The sequence below is a fragment of the Rosa chinensis genome, chromosome 1, assembly GCF_002994745.2.
Source record: "Rosa chinensis cultivar Old Blush chromosome 1, RchiOBHm-V2, whole genome shotgun sequence".
NCBI lineage: Eukaryota > Viridiplantae > Streptophyta > Magnoliopsida > Rosales > Rosaceae > Rosa > Rosa chinensis.
In genome coordinates, this window is record NC_037088.1 from 40,055,772 (window position 1) to 40,075,258 (window position 19,487).

General features: G+C 37.9%; 3 protein-coding genes across 3 annotated transcripts; 1 reads left to right on the forward strand and 2 right to left on the reverse strand.

Moving 5' to 3' along the window:
• Positions 1 to 617: 617 nt before the first annotated feature.
• LOC112174044 (palmitoyl-protein thioesterase 1) lies at positions 618 to 6,178 on the reverse strand. The gene is made up of 12 exons (XM_024311744.2): positions 5,880 to 6,178; positions 4,726 to 4,810; positions 4,201 to 4,252; positions 4,099 to 4,119; positions 3,957 to 4,010; positions 3,367 to 3,417; positions 2,708 to 2,770; positions 2,230 to 2,295; positions 1,954 to 1,992; positions 1,508 to 1,630; positions 1,327 to 1,419; positions 618 to 1,126 (listed from the first exon to the last, which is right to left on the reverse strand). The coding sequence occupies exons 1-12, from the start codon at positions 5,971 to 5,973 to the stop codon at positions 884 to 886; spliced, it is 984 nt and encodes a 327-aa protein (XP_024167512.1). The 5' UTR covers positions 5,974 to 6,178; the 3' UTR covers positions 618 to 883.
• Positions 6,179 to 7,281: 1,103 nt separating this feature from the next.
• LOC112166727 lies at positions 7,282 to 12,443 on the forward strand. The gene is made up of 8 exons (XM_024303621.2): positions 7,282 to 7,462; positions 8,812 to 9,771; positions 9,857 to 9,988; positions 10,073 to 10,405; positions 10,483 to 10,611; positions 10,763 to 11,343; positions 11,545 to 12,238; positions 12,321 to 12,443. Exons 1-7 carry the CDS (start codon positions 7,448 to 7,450, stop codon positions 12,152 to 12,154), a joined length of 2,760 nt encoding a protein of 919 aa, XP_024159389.1. The 5' UTR covers positions 7,282 to 7,447; the 3' UTR covers positions 12,155 to 12,238; positions 12,321 to 12,443.
• Positions 12,444 to 13,147: 704 nt separating this feature from the next.
• On the reverse strand, positions 13,148 to 16,587 carry LOC112166735. The gene is made up of 3 exons (XM_024303632.1): positions 16,254 to 16,587; positions 14,544 to 15,682; positions 13,148 to 14,199 (listed from the first exon to the last, which is right to left on the reverse strand). Exons 2-3 carry the CDS (start codon positions 15,679 to 15,681, stop codon positions 13,148 to 13,150), a joined length of 2,190 nt encoding a protein of 729 aa, XP_024159400.1. The 5' UTR covers position 15,682; positions 16,254 to 16,587.
• Between the last annotated feature and the right edge of the window lie 2,900 nt (positions 16,588 to 19,487).

Below are 19,487 nucleotides of genomic sequence, written 5' to 3' on the forward strand. Positions count from 1 at the left end.
GTTATGATCAATCACATGAACTCCGGACGAGTGTGGGAGTGGAGTGATTCATATGAACCTTTTGTATGCTTTATTTGTACTTCAACATATGTTGTCAATATCAACTATCAGGGTAAAAAATCTAAATACCTGGATTGTTGCGAAACACTTTTTTGGCACTTAATCTGGCAGCTAAAATGTAGTACAAGACCCAACTAATAAGAGAATTTAATTAAATGACGTGGTTGTGCCTTGTGTCACATCAACTATCACATAAGGTGAGATGCATATGGTACCTAAAAAGATAGCTCACCTAGCGTTATTCTATTTCAAGTGACCATATGAGGATTCTACCTATTATCAAACTATTTTTAATACCAGTTTTTCAGATCGATTGACAGTAAGTTGTCTTCAATTGCCATCATTATGTCAGTTCTGGAGAAATTGTTATCCGTCCTGTTCGGCATTGGCCTTGGCATGGTGTTATACTGTTGTCGATAACAGGTCATGAGGAACTGAAGGCGGGAGATAATGCCATACATCACCTTGAAGAAAAAGAACCTAATTGTAGAATTTTGTATGCCTGGAGTAACCAATGTTTAATATTATCTAGAGATTATGTTGGTATAAAGAGGTGATGACCATTTATCGACTTGAGTTTCATTGTTCTTCATACAATTTATAAATAGTCGAACCAATAAGCCCATGTGTTCCTGCTCTCAATTCTCAGTGATGCATATAAACAGACATGACAAAGTCGCATTGAACTCTACAACATTTCCAAACGAGCAGCGTGTATACGTGTTATCAATCACTCAACAACCCTTATATTGTGAAAATTTTGTATTTCTTATTCACACATATATTATGCCTCTCAACGCTACACCACGGTCGGCACCAATTGTCAATCCTCTTTGAGCCCAGCAAATTCCAAGAGGAAGTTCCAAGCTGATGAAAGTAATTTTTGTGACGAGGGCTCTGCTATCATCGTTTGCTTTGATGTTCCATCTTCCAAGTACGGCACAACATACTTTTTCATGTCACTTCTCGTGATGGCCAGATGATTACCTGACACGTTTATGAACTTGACTTTTCCAGCTTCGTCCAAGGTTTTCAAACCAATCCAGTCTTCAATGTACAGCTCAGTCTGCATGATGGAAACATCAAACATGTCTGATTAGATATCCTCAAGCTTCATAGATTATTGACAGCAACGGAGCACTACCAACATCAATCATCGTTTTGGATTACAAAGCACAAGCATTCATTATAAGAACAAATATTGTGCTTTCTAGCTATCCTGATTGTACCAGTACTCGAGCAGGAAGTTTGGAATATATAAGTTACCTCTTGTGCAGGCAATATAGGATCATAGGCCCCATCTGGGAAATATCCAAACCAGGAGGTCTCCTTGGGTATCAATATGGTGTCTTGCTCAAACTAATCACAAACAGAAGGAAAAGAAAATTTATATTTGAATACTAATGAACTTCGAGTGGCCATAGAAAAATTGAATTCTAAAGCTCACCATAATAAGCACCAAATTCTCTAAGCTTGCAAATCGTTCCTTATATGTGGAATTTCTCTTAAAATTGATTTCATTGTTCAGCTTTGGAAGAAATGTACACCCTTTTAGATAGGCAGCAATATCCTGTTGAATGGAAAATTTGATTAACTTTAGCTTTTGGCAATGGGAAAAGGTAACCAAGAATTCAAGCAATCAGCTGAAATGTAATGGTTGCAGTGGAAAATAAAAAATATGGTTGCTATTGAAATTCACAAATATGATTCAGGTTCATATTATACTACAAAAAGTAGGAACGAAGTAGACTTCAAATCCTACTTTTACTAATTCCTGCTTCCTAGTACCCCATTCTCTGGGATTGCAGTATCATAAAAATCTTGTAGCAAAACATAAAATGAAAGAACCAAAACATCGTAATCTTTCTAGCGGAACTGAAGTATTATACTTACAGTAGGGATTTTAACATAACCACTTGGAGCCAAATGTTCCTGCAAACACATCAAAGATAGAAAATTTAAATGCTAGGAATTGCTAGCAGAGATAAATAACAAGAGACAAACAGGACAAATATGTCAACTTAAAAACCATTTTACTGTGGCCCATTGTTACTGACATTGTGTTTAACCATTGTATTTAATTTTATCCAGAAAATATGCATTTCACATTCTCAAGCATGCAACTTACATACAAACAAATAAATATGTGAAGGCTCAATAAAGTAAAACCTGGATAAAGCTGCTGTAGATCTCTGACTTGATTAAGTCGTCCAGGAGAACACAAAGCCACTCCGACTGCAAAAAGTAAGCAAGTCAAACCATGCTGCACAGACCCAATTCATAACTGTGTCCCATCTCAAAATAGTCTAATTAAAACATTATACAGACTAGCTGAACTAAATCCTAAAGTCCTAACACCCAGAGATAACATCACTCCAAAACTCTTAACCTTTTTCATCATTAAGGATGGTTCGAGTAAACATATGGAATTCCATACTGAAAAATGTACTTTTGTTAACAATATGTGTATCTAACATATGAGGAAACAATTAAGTCTATTATTTACCAGTCTAGCATGATTTGTGTTTTAGCTACTCACCAAGTATATTTTCTAGATACAAGAAAAACCTCAATAATATCTGAATTTTACTTTACAAGTCAAAACTAGATTTTGTGGAAACCAGAAGAAAGTGGAAGAAGCACATACTCCACAAAATGGAATAGAAGCGGTACCGGCGTGGGGACCTGCTAGTGATACAAAATTTCTGACCTGTTTCACATATATAACAATATATTAGTGATTCTCAAAATTGACAACCAGACAAAATAAGTCGGCACAACATTATAACAACGGTGAAAATGAATGATTATAAACATGCCAGTGGGGGATCAGGCAGTGGGGAGAAGAAAAGTCACAAAAAAAGACATATGAAACTAATCAAAAGTAAACTATATTGTGTTAGGTACAGAAAAAAAAAATCTCTCAAAATCGACACACTGATCTTTTGGTCTGTATTATCATAAATTATTGTTAAAACAGTGTATCAGCAGCACTCATGAAATGATGTATGGTTTTGTTGAGTTTTTAGAAAGTACTTGGCAGCATGGATACTAAAATGTACAACAAGAGAAGTGAAAGGTGAAAGAAGATCTAACATAAATACAGCAACAGTTCGATGTCTAGAAACCGTCTTTGGGTTTGGCTGGGCGGTAACAGTACTACCAGATTATTTTAATATACATGACAACCTATTAATGTTCATGCATGTGCATCAGCTGAGCGTTTTCCTGGATAAAGAATAAGTATGTTCAAGGGAAAAAGAATAGATGAGGCAATATCATATATACTGTCAAATTAATTCTTACAGGAGGTCCACCATCACAAAATTCAACTACTCCTCTACCAACCATGTTACCCTGCAGAACAGGAGGAATGTGGAATGTGTTATCAACAATGAAAAACATCCAAATAGATACAAATTATGAATAGTACAGACAATTAAATTCCCAAACAAAATTAACTATAAAAATTCATACAAGGCGACCAATCTCCTATAACTTTTAAAAGACGGCTCCACCATTCACATAGGCAATCGAACAATCATTGAACCACCCTAAAACTGAGAAGACAGTTACAACTATATGTGCGGGTGTGTTCTTCATTTTTGTGACCTGGCAGTGTATGTGCAATAAAAGAGAATGCCAAGAGACCATGAGCAATACAGCAAAGTCTAGTTAGAAAAGAAGTCATTATATCCTATCCTTGCTATTTTCCTTTCTTTTTTCTTTCTAAAGAAAATAAAAGCATATAATTGTTGCATATGCAGAATAACTTTGGAACTGATAAAGCTTATGAATTTTCACAGGGGTGCATATATGGAGAAGAAATATGGCATTGCTGCAGAGGAAAGACATGAATGGGGAAACAAATAAGTTTTACAATCCTTGTCAATCACCTGAGAAAGTCCAACTATGTTGTAACCATCACTTAATTCATTCATATTTTTAACCTGTAATTGACATCAAAACTGTCAGTAAAAGTGATAACATAATTTCCATACTGGTGAATTAAAATGTATTACCAAACTATTTCACCACCTTCTCACAAGCAATAGCCGTCTGCAAAAACAAGTCTAATTAATTATTTTGAGAAACTATAGATGGAACATAATTCTAAAAAACTGTTAACTCAATAGTCACCTGTTCCAGTAAAGGCATTGTCCAGGAATCCCATGATCCATCCCCAATTTCTCTATAGAGAAGAAGGAAACAAGTACATTCAGAAACAAGGCTTATGTTATTCATGAACTAGAAGCTAACTTGATAAGAAGTGCACTGTTTCCCTTTGAAAAAGAAGAAATAATAATGTATAAAGGGAAGTTCTACAGTACATCAATGTAAATTTCAAACTTTTCAAACAGCACAAACTTTGCAAAACATAGCTACATCTCAAAATTTCTGACAGTGTTCCCGTTCTAAACAGTATAGTTCACCAAATAATTGTTGAAAACTTCTCCACAGAGAGTCCAAGTTTTGATCTTGTTGATGCCAAAAGCGTTGAGTTTGGAAAATTTTGAAGGAAGAGACAAAAATCATGACCTAGAGTTCTGTCCTAAAAAAAAAAAATCCCCAAAAGCCGCCCTGACCTCTTTGAGTTGGAATATAAGCAGTAGAGAAAACGTTGTTCATATTCATCATAAATATACTGAAACAAATATTGCTTACACGCAATATCCTTGAGAACCAGACCATTTGCTTAAGAGCTCCGTAAAGTGTGTGACTCCTTGATTGCTGCATTTATCTCCAATGCCTGTCATAAATTATGAATAAAATACCAGCTTTATAATAATTGAACTACGTCTTCCTGTTCCTAAATCCTATATAAGTTCTTTTAAAATTAACCTAAATAACTGATAGACAAGTATATTATAAGAGAGTGTGAGAGCCAAAGACCATATGTTTTAGAAGCACAAACAAATTTGAAAAAAAAAAATTAATAACAAGCAGACTCTAAAAGTAATTATATAGCAGTTCTATAGTGATAAGGATGGTTTTCCAAGTGAAAGGGACAAGCAAAGAACAAGTCACTGGCAGAGTTATTACACAAATGGTTATTCTCTATCGCCTTGTAGTAAACTAAAATCTAAGATATATTTTTGATCAGGCCAAGCAGTGATTGTATTTAAACGCTAAAGCATGCATATGAGAGAGATTACTTTTGACAAATACCAACTTTTCCATCTATCCGCAATATTTTTGCCTTTTTAAGATAAATTTGCACATGATAGCTACCTAGCTCATATATGCACTTCTAAAGAACACCCGTTCTTGAACAAGTTTACAGCTATACAGTTATGTTGGACAAAAGCAAGGCCTAATATGTATACTCTCTTGCTTGCCCATTGTTTCTTCGCAACCAAATACGATGAAACAGAAAAGCCAATTTTTCACAAATGTAATTTCCTAAACTGTTCACATAAATTCAGAAATGGATGATGAATTCACGACATTACATTACCAAAGTTTCTGAGAAAATGCGAGTAAACAAAATACTGACAAAAGAGCATTGCACAGTCAAAACCTAGTAAGTAAACAGAGTACTGACGAAAGAGAATTGCATAGTCAAAACCTAGTAATACCAAAGAATAGAAGTATAACAAAATGCAGCAAATTATCATTTTTCTCATAAAGATTCAAACTTTAGCATTGCATTGTTTGTTCTTATCCACATTACAGTCTACTTTCTATTTCAGGACATCCCTAGAAACAGTTTACTGTTTTTGGATAAAGACAACAAAATTCACTGAAAACACAACGAAAAAAAAAAGCTTCAGAACCCATGAAACTATAAGGAAGAACAAGATGATGAGAGAAATTACCATGAAAAACGATGAAAGGAACAGAGAATGTAAGTGGGATGAGAGTGATGGTGAAGAAGAAGATGAAAATGATTGGTAACAGTGGAAAAGCCATTGGGTTTAAATGGGTTTTGGTTCAAGTTTAAAAATAGCTTTCTGGGATTTCAGAGTGGACAAAGGTTTGAACTTGGGAGTCCTAGGATTTTGGGTAGTGAGGGACTACTGAGAAAAATGGTAGATGACATGTTTACAGAGAGAAGAGGATTTGTTTTGGCTTGATGGTCGCGCCAACTACCCTTCTTAGTTGTTACAGCTGACTCTTTGGACTAAATAAGAGAGTCGCACTTGGCTCTGTCGGCTTCCTCTCAACCTCCAAATGTCATCTGAACTTGGATCACTAGTTTAAACATGTTTTAATTTCCAGATCAATATTTTTTTTTATTTTAGAGCAGAGACAACGAAAAATAAAATGATAATCATATGGTTTACGGTTTACACCCACACACTCTAAATACTAGTTTTATATTTAGAAAATTACACAGTAGCACCTGACCAAATATATAAACACAGAAAACCCACCTTCAATTTATTTTATACAAATAAGGACACAAGCTCAGGTCCAAAACCAAATGTAACTGGGCCTGGCTTCGAATTATGTTACAAAATGACTAAAATGTTCAGTTTTTATTAAAATTTACGCTTATGCCACTGCCACAATCCAACGACCTAAGCCTGAAATCCCAAAACACAAAACGCAAAAAAGCCCAAACGTGAATTTCTCTCCAGCGACGGATCTGGCTTGAAGCAGTAGCACTGCAAAATCTTCAGTAGCACTCAGCTTGATTCCGGAATCGACCTGCGCCTCTGACTCCAATCTGAATCGCGCCGGCGGCGACGATGCGCTCACCATTCACGAAGACGACGGCGACGGATCTAGCTTGAATCTCCGAAGCAGTAGCACTGCAAAAAAATCTCCAGTAGCACTCAAATTGATTCCGGAATCGACCTTCGCCTCTTATTCTAATCTGAATCGCGCCGGCGACGACGATGCGCTCACCATTCACGAAGACGACGGCGACGATCTGATGGGCTTCGTGACCGTGAATTCCGGTCAGTACCGCTTTTCTAATTTCGAGTTTCTTGGGGTTTTCGCTTAATTATCTGAGTATTGTAAGATTAGTTATTTCTTGGAAATGAATCGAAGTTAATTTGACAATTTACTGGCACCGACTTGAGAAAATTTTCTGGATTCCTTTCAGTTAGGGTTTAAAGATTTCTGGTCTAATTGTTGTTTTCATAGTTGACGGTAGTTTCAGTTGGTTCTTGGATGTGGAAATCACTATGGCTAATTATACAATTGACTGACATAACCTTGAAAATTTTCAGAAAACGTTAAGGATTGTGCCGTTTGAAGCAGTAGCACTCAGTTTGGAGTGTGGGGAAGCAGTAGCACTCAGTTTGGAGTGTTGGGAAGCAGTAGCACTCAGGGGAAGCAGTAGCACTCAGTCAGAAACCCTAAAATCTCTGACGGATCCAAAACGCACTGCAAGAGATCCGAAGCAGTAGCACTCTGCTTGAATCTGGCTCCAATGGAGGTTGATAAGGTAAGCTCTTACTCAAATTTTGCTGCCTTAATTTATGTGTCTTCGAAAGTAGCAGTAGAATCGATTGAAATCAGTTCTTGAAATAATGGATTATAAAGAATCAAAGCTTTAGTACAAACTAGTCACAGGATTTTGCTTCAGTTTTTGTAATATTGTTTCATTGGGCTGCCGTTGATTTGTTGTCCTTGGATGTTTAATTTCATCTTTTAAGGATGTATCTGTCAAACAATATTCTGTCAATAATTTAGATGTAATTTGTTATAAAATAGAAAATTACACAGTGCATATAACTACGATATGTGCTACTGTGTTAAATTGAAGTTTGTTTCTGCAGTGCATTATTGCTATGTGCTACTGTGTGCAGTTTATATGAAGTTTGTTTCTGCAGTGCATTATTGCTATGTGCTACTGTGTTAAATTGAAGTTTGTTTCTGCAGTGCATTATTGCTATGTGCTACTGTGTTAAATTGAAGTTTGTTTCTGCAGTGCATTATTGCTATGTGCTACTGTGTTTATTTGAAGTTTCTTTCTGCAGTGCATTATTGCTATGTGCTACTGTGTTAAATTGAAGTTTGTTTCTGCAGTGCATTATTGCTATGTGCTACTGTGTTTATTTGAAGTTTGTTTCTGCTGTTCATTATTGTCATGTGCTACTGTGTTAAATTGAAGTTTGTTTCTGCAGTGCATTATTGCCATGTGCTACTGTGTTTATTTGAAGTTTCTTTCTGCAGTGCATTATTGCCATGTGCTACTGTGTTTATTTGAAGTTTGTTTCTGCTGTTCATTATTGCTATGTGCTACTGTGTTTATTTGAAGTTTGTTTCTGCTGTTCATTATTGCTATGTGCTACTGTGTTTATTTGAAGTTTGTTTCTGCAGTGCATTATTGCTATGTGCTACTGTGTTAAATTGAAGTTTGTTTCTGCAGTGCATTATTGCTATGTGCTACTGTGTTAAATTGAAGTTTGTTTCTGCAGTGCATTATTGCTATGTGCTACTGTGTTTATTTGAAGTTTCTTTCTGCTGTTCATTATTGCTATGTGCTACTGTGTTTAAATTGAAGTTTGTTTCTGCTGTTTATTATTGCTATGTGCTACTGTGTTAAATTGAAGTTTGTTTCTGCTGTTTATTATTGCTATGTGCTACTGTGTTTATTTGAAGTTTATTTCTGCTGTTTATTATTGCTATGTGCTACTGTGTTCAATTGAAGTTTCTTTGTGCAATTTATTTTATGTGCTACTGTGTGCAGTTTCTTGTATTTGTGAAATTTATTTGAAGGTTTTGGTTTTTTGTTAATCAAAGGTTTTGTAGTTTACTTTGTTTATAATTCAAATTGGCTACTCTGTGTAGGTGCAAAAGGGTGATGATACAAGGAATAATCACACAAAACCAGTGAGAAGAAAAGCTCTGGCATGTAGGATAAAGTTTCCAAGCACTAGAGTAAAGAGACAAAAGCATAAAGAAGTGGAACAAGATAGGGAAGAAGAGGAGGATGAAGAAAATGAGGAAGCTGAGGATGAAAAAGACAAAGAAGAACAAGACGGGGTAGAACCGGATAATGAAGAAGAGGAGGAGGAAGAAGAAAAGAATGATGGAGCAAGGAACAGTGGCAAAGACCAGAAACAATCATATTGCCAATACAGGTGCAATATGATTGCCTTCCATGATGTGCTTCATAAAGTGTATGAGCAGCTCAATCGTGAAGAAAAGATGAGATTGAAAGCTGAGTTGAAGAAGACGCCATTTTGGAACTTGATTGAAGCTTATGACAAGGGATTGATGACTAAGAACACAACTGCAAAATCAGATCGAGAGATGCATAGGTTAGTGCAATGCTACAAGCCGGCTTTGAAGAAATTTAAGTTTGGAAACAAGTTGGCAGAAATAAGTGTATCGGATGTGCACTACATTTTGGGTTTGCCAAACCAAAAATCAGCTCTCACGGTGCCAAACCCAATAGATGATCCTAAGAAGCCGACTGATCATCCTCTTGTTCAAAGGTTCTTTGCAAATGACCGAAGGATAAAAAAAGCAAGAATCATGAGCTGTATTGATGAGCAGTTAAGGGAAAAAGCTCCTGGGTGGATAGAGAACATGACAAAGTTGCTGCTACTGCATCTGTTCATCACACTACTGTTTGCAAGCTCGGGGTCTACCTTAGGATGGAGCTTTGTGAAATGCATCACTGATATTGAGACAATGAGGAGATATAACTGGGCAAGAGCTGTTAGAGACTATTTGTTATTGTGTTTGCAAGCTGCCACAACGGGAAAAGCAAGGCAAATCAGTGGGTGTGTAGCATTAATCCCGGTAAGTCACTACTGCTACTGCTACTCCTATTGCTACTGTATAGTTAAATTATGTGTTACTTATATCTGTTTTGTTTTTGTTATAGTATTGGATATGCGAGAGGAGTACTATGCTTGTTGAAATTAAAGGCAGAGAAGCAATGACTCCAGGGTGCGTCAAGTGGAGTCTCCCTCAATTCACAAAAGAATTGCAGAAAATGCAAGTTGATGACATAGAGGTGATGGATACGCTACTGTCTGCTACTATATATGGTTATGATACTGTGCAATATGCTACTAACTTGAAAAATATTTTATTGCAGATTGATAATGCAGTTGCCGACAACAATAGAAGCAAACATGGCAAGGAAAACAGTGACGATGACTTTGAGAACCCTCCATCAAAGCATGCTGCTACTGCACAGGCAAAGGGGCAGAAAAGACAAAGAGAAGAAAAGAAGGCCACAGTAGCTGCCAAAAAACCAGCCAAAAAGAGGGTGGCCGAAAAGAGAGCAAAAAGTAAAGAAAATAAGATCTCGAATGAGGGTGCAACTGCACCAGCTGAAAAGGAAAAACGTAGAAATGAAGAAGAGACAGCTGATAATGAATCAGAAGGTTTCGAAGATGAACATGAAGACATGACATTAAGAGATTGGGTAACTACAATGAAAAATTACATTTATAGCAGCTACGTGTACATTTTTACTAAAATCATCTTTGCTTTGTTTTTTAGGTGGATATGAACAGCATGAATTTTGCGAAAAAGATTGACGAGAATAAAGGAGAGGAAGGAATGCAAACAAAAACCACAAGTGGAGTAAATGTCAATGACATGGATTTGGGTGCAACTGAGGAAGAAGAGGTAAATAAATTTAAGTTTCTCGGTTTATGCAGATTTCTTTTGGTCTACTTCACTTTGGATCTTTACCTTGTTTTGATGTAATTTGATTGGTAATAATGTGATACTGCATTATTTTCTAATTTTTTTGAATTATCATTTTCTTTTGGTTAAGGATGCTGCGGATGGTATTAGAGATGACTTTAGCTTTGACACTGGATTTGGGGGGCAGGAAAATGAAACAAACTTTGTCGATCAGGATCGGGATGGAACTGAAGGAGCAGAACCAGATCAAATGCAAAGGAATGAAAAAGCTGCTACTGAGGTCGATCATGATCGGGATGGAACTGACGGAGGAGAACCAGATCAAATGGAAAGGAATGAAAAAGCTGCTACTGAGGTCGATCAGGATCGGGATGGAACTGAAGGAGGAGAACCAGATCGAATGGAAAGGATTGAAAGAGCTGCCACTGAGGCTGATGATGTTGAAAGGAATAGAAAAGCTGCTACTGAGGCTGATGATGTTGAAAGGAACATAAAAGCTGCTACTGAGGCCGATGCAAATTTTATGGATCAAACCCTGAAAAGTATTATAGAAGAGATTGTGAATGAATCTGCAAGGAAAGAAAAAGCTGCTACTGAGGCCAATGAAGCTGCAAGGAAAGAAAAAGCTGCTACTGAGGCTGGTGCAAATATTGCTGATCAAATCTTGCACAACATTGTAGAAGAGATTGTGAATGAAGAGTACAAGAGCAGGTATGATTTGCATTTATATGGTATGATTGTGAATGAACAGATTTGTATGTATCTCTATTATTTTATTATTAAGCTTATTTTTTTGTTTTATATGGTTTGCATTTATATTGATTCATGTTGTGTGGATTGCAATGCTGGTTGTTTTGATGTTGGAATATAGAAAGTTCATAATTGGGTGAGGTTGTATGCTACTGTGTGCAGGAATGATCCAGTTTGGTTCGATGAATGGGAAGCCTTGTTGCAAAGTGAGTACGATGAATTTGGCTATCCAAGCACTGATGAAGAGCAGATCAATACAGTGGAGCATTGGCAAGATGTAGCAATGCTGAAACAAGATATGGCGGGAAGTGCTATCGAGAGCTGCAAAAGGAAGCAAGCTTATATAGAGAGATTGTGGGATGAAAAAGAAGAAGTGTCAAAAAAATACAAAAAGTTGAAGACAAAGTTGAAGAAGAAGCAAGAAGAGCTTAGAAAATGGAGAAACAAATGCAAACAACTAATGATGATAGTGCAAAGGGTAGAAAAAGATGAAGAGGCCAATGAAGATGTTGCTGCTACTGCTGCTCCTGCTGCTCCTCCTGCTGTTGCTGCTCCTGCTGCTGTTCCCGCTCATGCTACTGCTCCTGCTACTGTTCCTGCTCATTCTACTGCTCCTGCTGCTGTTCCTGCTCATGCTACTGCTCCATCAAATGAACCAAGGACACGATCAGCGATAAAGAGAATCAAAGAAAGAACCGATCGGAAAGAGAAGCAACTAGAAGGTTTTGAGGTGCAGAAACCATCGAAGAAACAGAGGAAGAAGAGCAATTAAAGGACTTAACAAACATATTAGTAGTCTATTTTGGTGCACCAATCGTATGGGATTCGGTGTTAAGTCAGTCATCCAAATTAGTATATATTTGTAGATTTGGTGTTGGTATATATTTGTATATATTTTCATTTTTTGTGCATAATCGTATGGGATTCGGTGTTAGTATATATTTTCATGTGCAGAAGATAGGGATATGTTTGTAGATTTGCTATTGCCTATCATTTTTTGATCTTTCAACAAGTAGGATGGGAAGGGGATCAAAATCTTGAATTGCAAAGGTTCTTAAAAGGTTGAAATTGATTCAGATTTTCTAAGCCAAACCAAAATTTAATGTTAGGTTGGTGTGATATTTTCTTGGGGAATTGTAATGTTGGAAGGCATTTGATTGTGGTTTTCGGGTTTGGTGACCAAACATAAAATGAAAAAGATTGAATATACACGGAGGCAGAAGATTGAACATAAAACAAGGCAGCGTGCCGCTGCACCGCCAACAGGCCCTGCTACTACACAAACACTTCGCTACTACACCTGTTTAGGAGGGAACATAAACAAATCTGCTACTTCATTGCTGGAAACCAAAAATATCAATCACTGAAATTAAACTTTTTTCTGTAATTTGCTACAACGAAACAATGTCATATGCTACTGTTGAATAAGCTATTGCTTGAAAACGATCATCCATGACCATTTATCCCTATAATACTCAGTTCCTCATGACATAGAAACTTCTCAAAAACTCAAAAAATTAATCTGAGGCACTGCTACTATATAAAATTGCAGTGCGAACATATATGAATCAAAAAATTGCATGTCATATTGTTGAATCATGCCATCTGCTACTGTTGAATCAATCTGCTACTGCTGAATCATGTTATGTGCTATTGCTGAATCATGTCATATTGTTGAATCATGCCATCTGCTGCTACTGTTGAATCAATTTGCTACTGCTGAATCATGTCATGTGCTACTGTTACTGTTGAATGTGCTACTGTCTCAGATCGCCACATTGCATGACCTGCGATTGTGGTGGCCAAGTTGATCACACCGTGTGCATTTCACTGGTCTGGACTCTTCCCCAAACGACTTGATCCTCCTTGTCCGTGGTCTTCCGGGAGGTTTTCGAGTCTTGGGAGGCTGCAAAGCTGAATCACCAAAACTACTAGGATTGGGCTTATCAAGATCCGGGACTGGAAAAATAGGAAGATCATGAGCACTTCTATAGAATGAGGTCTTCCAGTAATCTTCAATGTAACGGTAAGGGATACGGTTCGCCTTCTGCATTACTTGAACTGCATGAGAACATGGGAAGCACCTAAACTGCCACCAAGCACAAGAACACTCCCTCTCAACCAAGTTCACCATGACATTGCTATCCTCTGTACAAACTTCAAAAATATCATTAGTAGACTGGCTAACTCTCCAATTTCTCCCTGTTTCTATCCTTTTCGACAACTTTTTCTCAAGCTTAGGACATAGCACACTCCTCCAAGTAGAAGATTGAACCTTCCTTTCACAAAAAATCTCCATAACTCTCACACGAATGCCTTCAAGCAACTGAGGCAGCGGCATGCATCTCTCATCCTTAACCATGTTGTTGAAGCTCTCTGCCAAAGAATTACTCATTTCGCCATATCTCTTAGCAGGGAAGCAAGCAATAGCATAGTTTTCGGGTGGCAAGTTAGCAAGAAAGGACTGACCCTGCCCACGACTTTGCTTCCTAAATTCTTCCAACTTTTCATTGAAGATATCTAAAGTCCTAGCATATGCAGCTTGTGTAAACAATCTCACAATGTGTTCCTTAAAAGTAGAACCATAGGAACTTGGATACCTGCCATTCAAATTGTCCTTTAGATGCTTGATACAGTAGGAGTGAGGCGCATTTGGAAACACCTCTTTCACACCATCCAAAAGACCAGCTCCACGGTCTGTCATGAATACAATAGTCCGGTAGTCGCTCGCCAAGATTATTGCCAAATGTTTAAGGAACCACCTCCAATTCTCTTTACTTTCAGCATCAACAATGGCAAAGGCAAATGGGAAAACATCTGGAAAACAAAAAACAAAAACAAAAGCAAGAATAAATAAGACAAAAAAGGATCGAATATAAGAACTGCTACTGCTTTAAAATGCTACTGATACTGTTACTGCTACTGCTACTGCTATTGCCATTAAAGAAATTCAACTTGACAATAGGAAAGCATGCAAAACAAACTCACATCCGATCATCATGTGAAGATCACAAGAAAACACAATAAGGGCTACTACTGCCAGGTTCTCATAAATTACACTAAAAATTCACATTTAATCAAAATTGACATATGCTGCTACTACATGGACAAAACAAAAAAAAATCATAAAAGAAAACTCACTTTAGAAGAAGTTTGCATACCTTTGTTCCCTGTTTTAGCACAAGCACCCAATAGCATCCCCTTATACTTGTTTTTAATAAAAGTCCCATCAAGGAACAACATAGGTCGACAATATTTGAAGCCGTTTATGCAAGCCCCATAAGATATAAACAATCGACTAAAACGATTATCAAGAGAGTCAAGAATGCAATATGAACCGGGGTTAGTTCTCTTTAATGTGTCAATATACCAAGGCAATAGAGAATACCCAAATGCTTCACTACCATGTAACATCTTATTAGCAGCCTCTTTGCCCCTATATGCCATGTGATAAGGAATATCAAACCCATAATCATGCTTGAAATGCTTGACAATATCCTTGGGCTTAATTAAAGGATCGGATCTGACTTTATCAGCCATAATAGTGGAAATAACTTTGGATCCTAACCTCTTATGATTTTGATGCCGGACAACACCAACACAAGAATGATTATTCACCAACTTTATTATATGGAAATAACCACTAGCCTTGTTTAAGGAAGCATAAACATACCATTCACACCCATCGGAATCTTTCTTGGCACAAGTAGCACTAACACGGCACTTGTCATTCTTAACATAGTTAAACTCAAACCCCTTCTCAACTGCAAACTTGCACAACTTATCCCGAAATTCGACGGCACCACCAATGAAAACTTGACCAATCTTATATATATTGTCATTCCAATCACTAGACATATACTTCCTTTTAGACTTGTTGCTCACAAAATTTCCAATTATCATGTTGTTGTCATCCTCAAGGTTTGAATCATCACTACTAGCATGATCTTCATCAACAAGTTCAGGGATATTCACAATAGCAGTATCCACAGTAGCAGCAATTTCCTGTTTATCGACACACATCTTGGAACAAGCTCCAACATCAAGAACATGTATATCTATAAAGGGAAAATTTAGCAGTTGGAAGATATCCAACATGATCAAAATATCATCGTCACACTCTAAGTAGCAATTGGGGCAATCGTTAAGTGCATATCTAAAAACAAATTGACCATCCTTGAGGTTTCGAAACCTTGAGGAAATTTTGGCACACAAATTTTCATACGTGGTGCTTGATGACAACGGTAAAAGAATAGTCTCTGTCCCATATGTAAATCTTCCAAATGTTGACTTTGACATACTATAAAACACATGTAGAAAACTATTATTAATGTTATATACTGCTACTGCACAACCTGAAAGCCAAAATATTAGAACAGCTACTATGATAATAGTAAAACTAAACATCACATCAAACTCTGCTACTGCTCTACAAGATATCAAACCTCAAATATACAATAATCAACCACCTGCTACTGCTATTACACAAATTCAAACACCTGCTACTGCTCTACTACAATCATAACACAATTATAAACCATCAGACACTAAAATCACAATACTCCAATTATAAACCAACTCAGACCTCAAACTTCAGGATTGAATATCATAGCCTCGAAGTATATTCCCGTTCCAATTATAGGTAAAAAATCAACAGACAAATTCAAAATAGAAAAGTAAAAAGAAAAAAGAAGAATCAAATTCAACCTAAAACGAGTTCAATAATTCAAAACGAAACAAATTGAACCAAAACTAGAAGAAATTCACAAAAAATTGGATGAAACAGTAGATGATCAAAATCTTAGAAAGCATGAAATTGACACAGAAGCATGAATTTGAAGCAAGAAGACATGAAGAATCAAAAAACTTACATGGAAATTCGATCGCTTTCAATAGGAGAAGAGAAATTGGAAAGCTTCCATGGACGGGTTCTCTCACTGCGTTTCAAATTAAAGAAGAAGAAGAAGAAGCTGTCGCTGACGAAGGAGAAAGATAAAGAGAGAGAGAGAGAGACGGTATCTGTAGCAGTAAGGGAATATATTCCCAAAAAAATAAGTTAAGGGCAAATAAGTAATTAACCTTATAACAGGTGGCAAGTGGAGATCAACTTGTCCTTATCTGTAAGATTTTGTCCTTGGATGTTTAATTTCATCTTTTAAGGATGTATCTGTCAAACAATATTCTGTCAATAACTTAGATGTAATTTGTTATTTTATATTTGACCAACTGATAAAGTCAAAAAACACCACTCGGATAGGATTCACACGTTTCTTCAATAGTATTACATCAATAAAAAAATTGAATCTTTGTTTTAACACTCTTGAAACGAACCTCTTTATTTGCTTTCTCTATTTTTTTTTTTTTTTAGAGGTTTAAGTATGTATGATGTCATCAATCTCGGATAACGTAATTTTTTGCTGGTTTTAAAAATTTGGTGGTTCAAGAGAAATTAAGTCCACTTTTCTGATAGTTGATAATTTGCTTCAATGACCTAGCATAACGCTCTGTTAGGGTTTGTGGTGCGGCTGCCATTCTTGGTTGTCATGTCCTATACCTACTCTCCATTCATGGAGAAAATCTCAGGCTTTTGCCTCTTCATCTTCGTCTTCCTTGTCTTCGGAGGCAGTGTGTCTGTTGAGCGGAGTTTGGGCGCTGATGGGACTGTGTCGGTGGGCCAAGTTGTTGTTGGTACACCATCGGAGGGATGCGGTGATTACTGGGAGGAGTGGGATCCAGGGAGCAGTCTCGGCGATCTCAGGGTTTTGGGACAAGGTCTCGCTGCAGATACGATGGTGATAAGGGCTTGGTCGAATCGTTGGTTGATGGATAAGGGCAGAGGGGATCTGGTTTCTTCTTCTGCTGGTGGCTTTGGATCTTCATCTGCGTGGGGCTACGACGATAGGTTGAAGAACGTCGGATTTTGGTGCGAGGTGAGGGGATGGGGTTCTGGTGGTGATGGTCGAGCGAGGGGGTTGGTTTGTTGGGACTTCAATGGCGGTGTTCTGTTCGTCAGCGATGGCTATTGTAGTTTGGCATCCTCCATTACAGGTTCTCAGGACGCGTCCGCCGATGCTGCTATCCAGCTAGTTGGCATGGCATCCGGATCTGGGATCCGGGTGGGCTTGGCAGATGGAGCCGGATCTGGGATCCGGGTGGAGTTTGGTTTTGGCTTGCGACCCACAATCTTTGTTGGGTTTTTATGATTTGCTAGAATGGATTGGGGCTCCTGTGCCTTATTGGTATTGGATCCAGGACCCAATTCTATGGTATTTGTTCGTGAAAAATCGTCTGCCAACATGGCCATGTTCTGCCACCCTTGGCCGGCTTCGATCTTTAGGTGGGAGAGTGCCTTCACTCTGACGCCAAGTTGATTTTTGTCAATTTGTGCATTGGAGTTCGATGGGTAGTCAAACCACCGACTACTCAATTCACTACATGGCTGCAATCCGTAGTGTAAAATCAGCGCTGCGTCTCGACGTTGCTGCTCCTTGTGTTATTAAGTTTTTATATTTCATATGTATTTTCTTTTCGGGCTGTTTTATTCCTTTCTTGATGTCTTTTGGCATCGTATCGTTGTAATCTTTCACTTTCAATAAATGGCTGACCTCCTTCGATTCAAAAAAAAAAGTCCACTTTTCTGATTAATTTTTACTACTTTTCTTTAACAAACTAATATAATTATTAAATGAACCAAAAGTGAAGATTGCATGGCATTGTAACCAGTACATGAGAGAAAAGCTCTACTAGGATTTCTTCTAGGGTTTTCTTTTTTTCTTTGCATCTTGTCGTATGTCGCTGAACATTGGTGGACAAGGTTTCAACAAGGCTAATAGCGTTTTTGGCTATCTTTGAAAACGGGAAGTGACTTTCGCTGGAGGTGGCGTGGCGGCGCTCTCGAACAACCATTTTGTAGTGGGGAGGCTGTTGTATTCCAAATGCAGGCTCGATGTAGGGCTTTCATGGGTACTATCTCCTCCATTTGAAACCTGAAAAATAGGCTATCTGCATGCAAGCAGGGAGAGAGGTTTGTGATGAAATTCAAGGGTAGAGAAAGAGAAAGATCAATCACCAATAGAGGGCCTTGGTTTTATGGTAGTCTCTTCTTACCCTAGTTGCTTTTGATGGGCTTGCTTATCTGGCTAGGGTTCTTATCCCCACTCTCTTGGTTTGGGGTTGAAATCCTGGGGCTTCCACCTACGTTGATGATTGAGGAGGTCGTGTATATAGTCGGGCACAAGGTCCTTTTCCTCAATAAGACTGGAATCCACAAGGGTCTGCAAACTAGGGTTAGAATCTGGCATGATATCAGTGCACCGGTGTGGCAAGCTTTCCCGATGATGAAGTTTGAGTTTGTACCAATAGTCTTTGCCACGCTTCATTTCAAGTATGAGTGATTTATCGAGAAAGCGGGATGTTGGAGCACTCTGCTAGTGGTTGTAAAGGGCCGCCAGAAACTGGGGAGGCTAATATTGCGGTGGCCGGTTTATCTTCTGCAAACCCTAACCCTAGATCTGCTAGGGTCTGGAGGAGCAGATTGTGGTAATCCGGTGAACCTATTCAAGATAGCGCAGCTGCTGGCTAGGCAGGTTGCACATTACAGGGCTGCTAGTGCTCAATTTGATGCAGGACATTATGCTGACGCTAATGAAAGCGTAATGGTGACAACGCTAGCAAAGGTGCCACATGTGATTGGTGTTAAACAAAGGGCAGAGGCAGAGTTACTGACCCATGCTAAACTCTCCAAATAGGTGGTGCCTTTCAAACATATTCAATTGGATTTTGAGCACTCCTTTGTTAACTTTGCTTCGCAGGTTGGAGGCATTATTGTTTCACTGGCTAAAAAAGGCCGATTGGGGAGGTCACGCCCGCGGGGCAGTAAGAATAAGCCTGCTAGTAATGTTTCTCTAGATAAGGCTTGCAAGCTTCCTAAGAAGACTTAGAGAAAGTTGAAATTTCAGTTTGAGGCTTCAAGTGAGTTGGTCGTTATTGGATCATAATTCATATACATATTTGTGCCCTAAAATATGGAAATTACTTGTTCTAAAGTCCAATTTAATGTTGACTAATCAAATTCCATGTTTTGTATAAAATCTTGACAAGAGGAG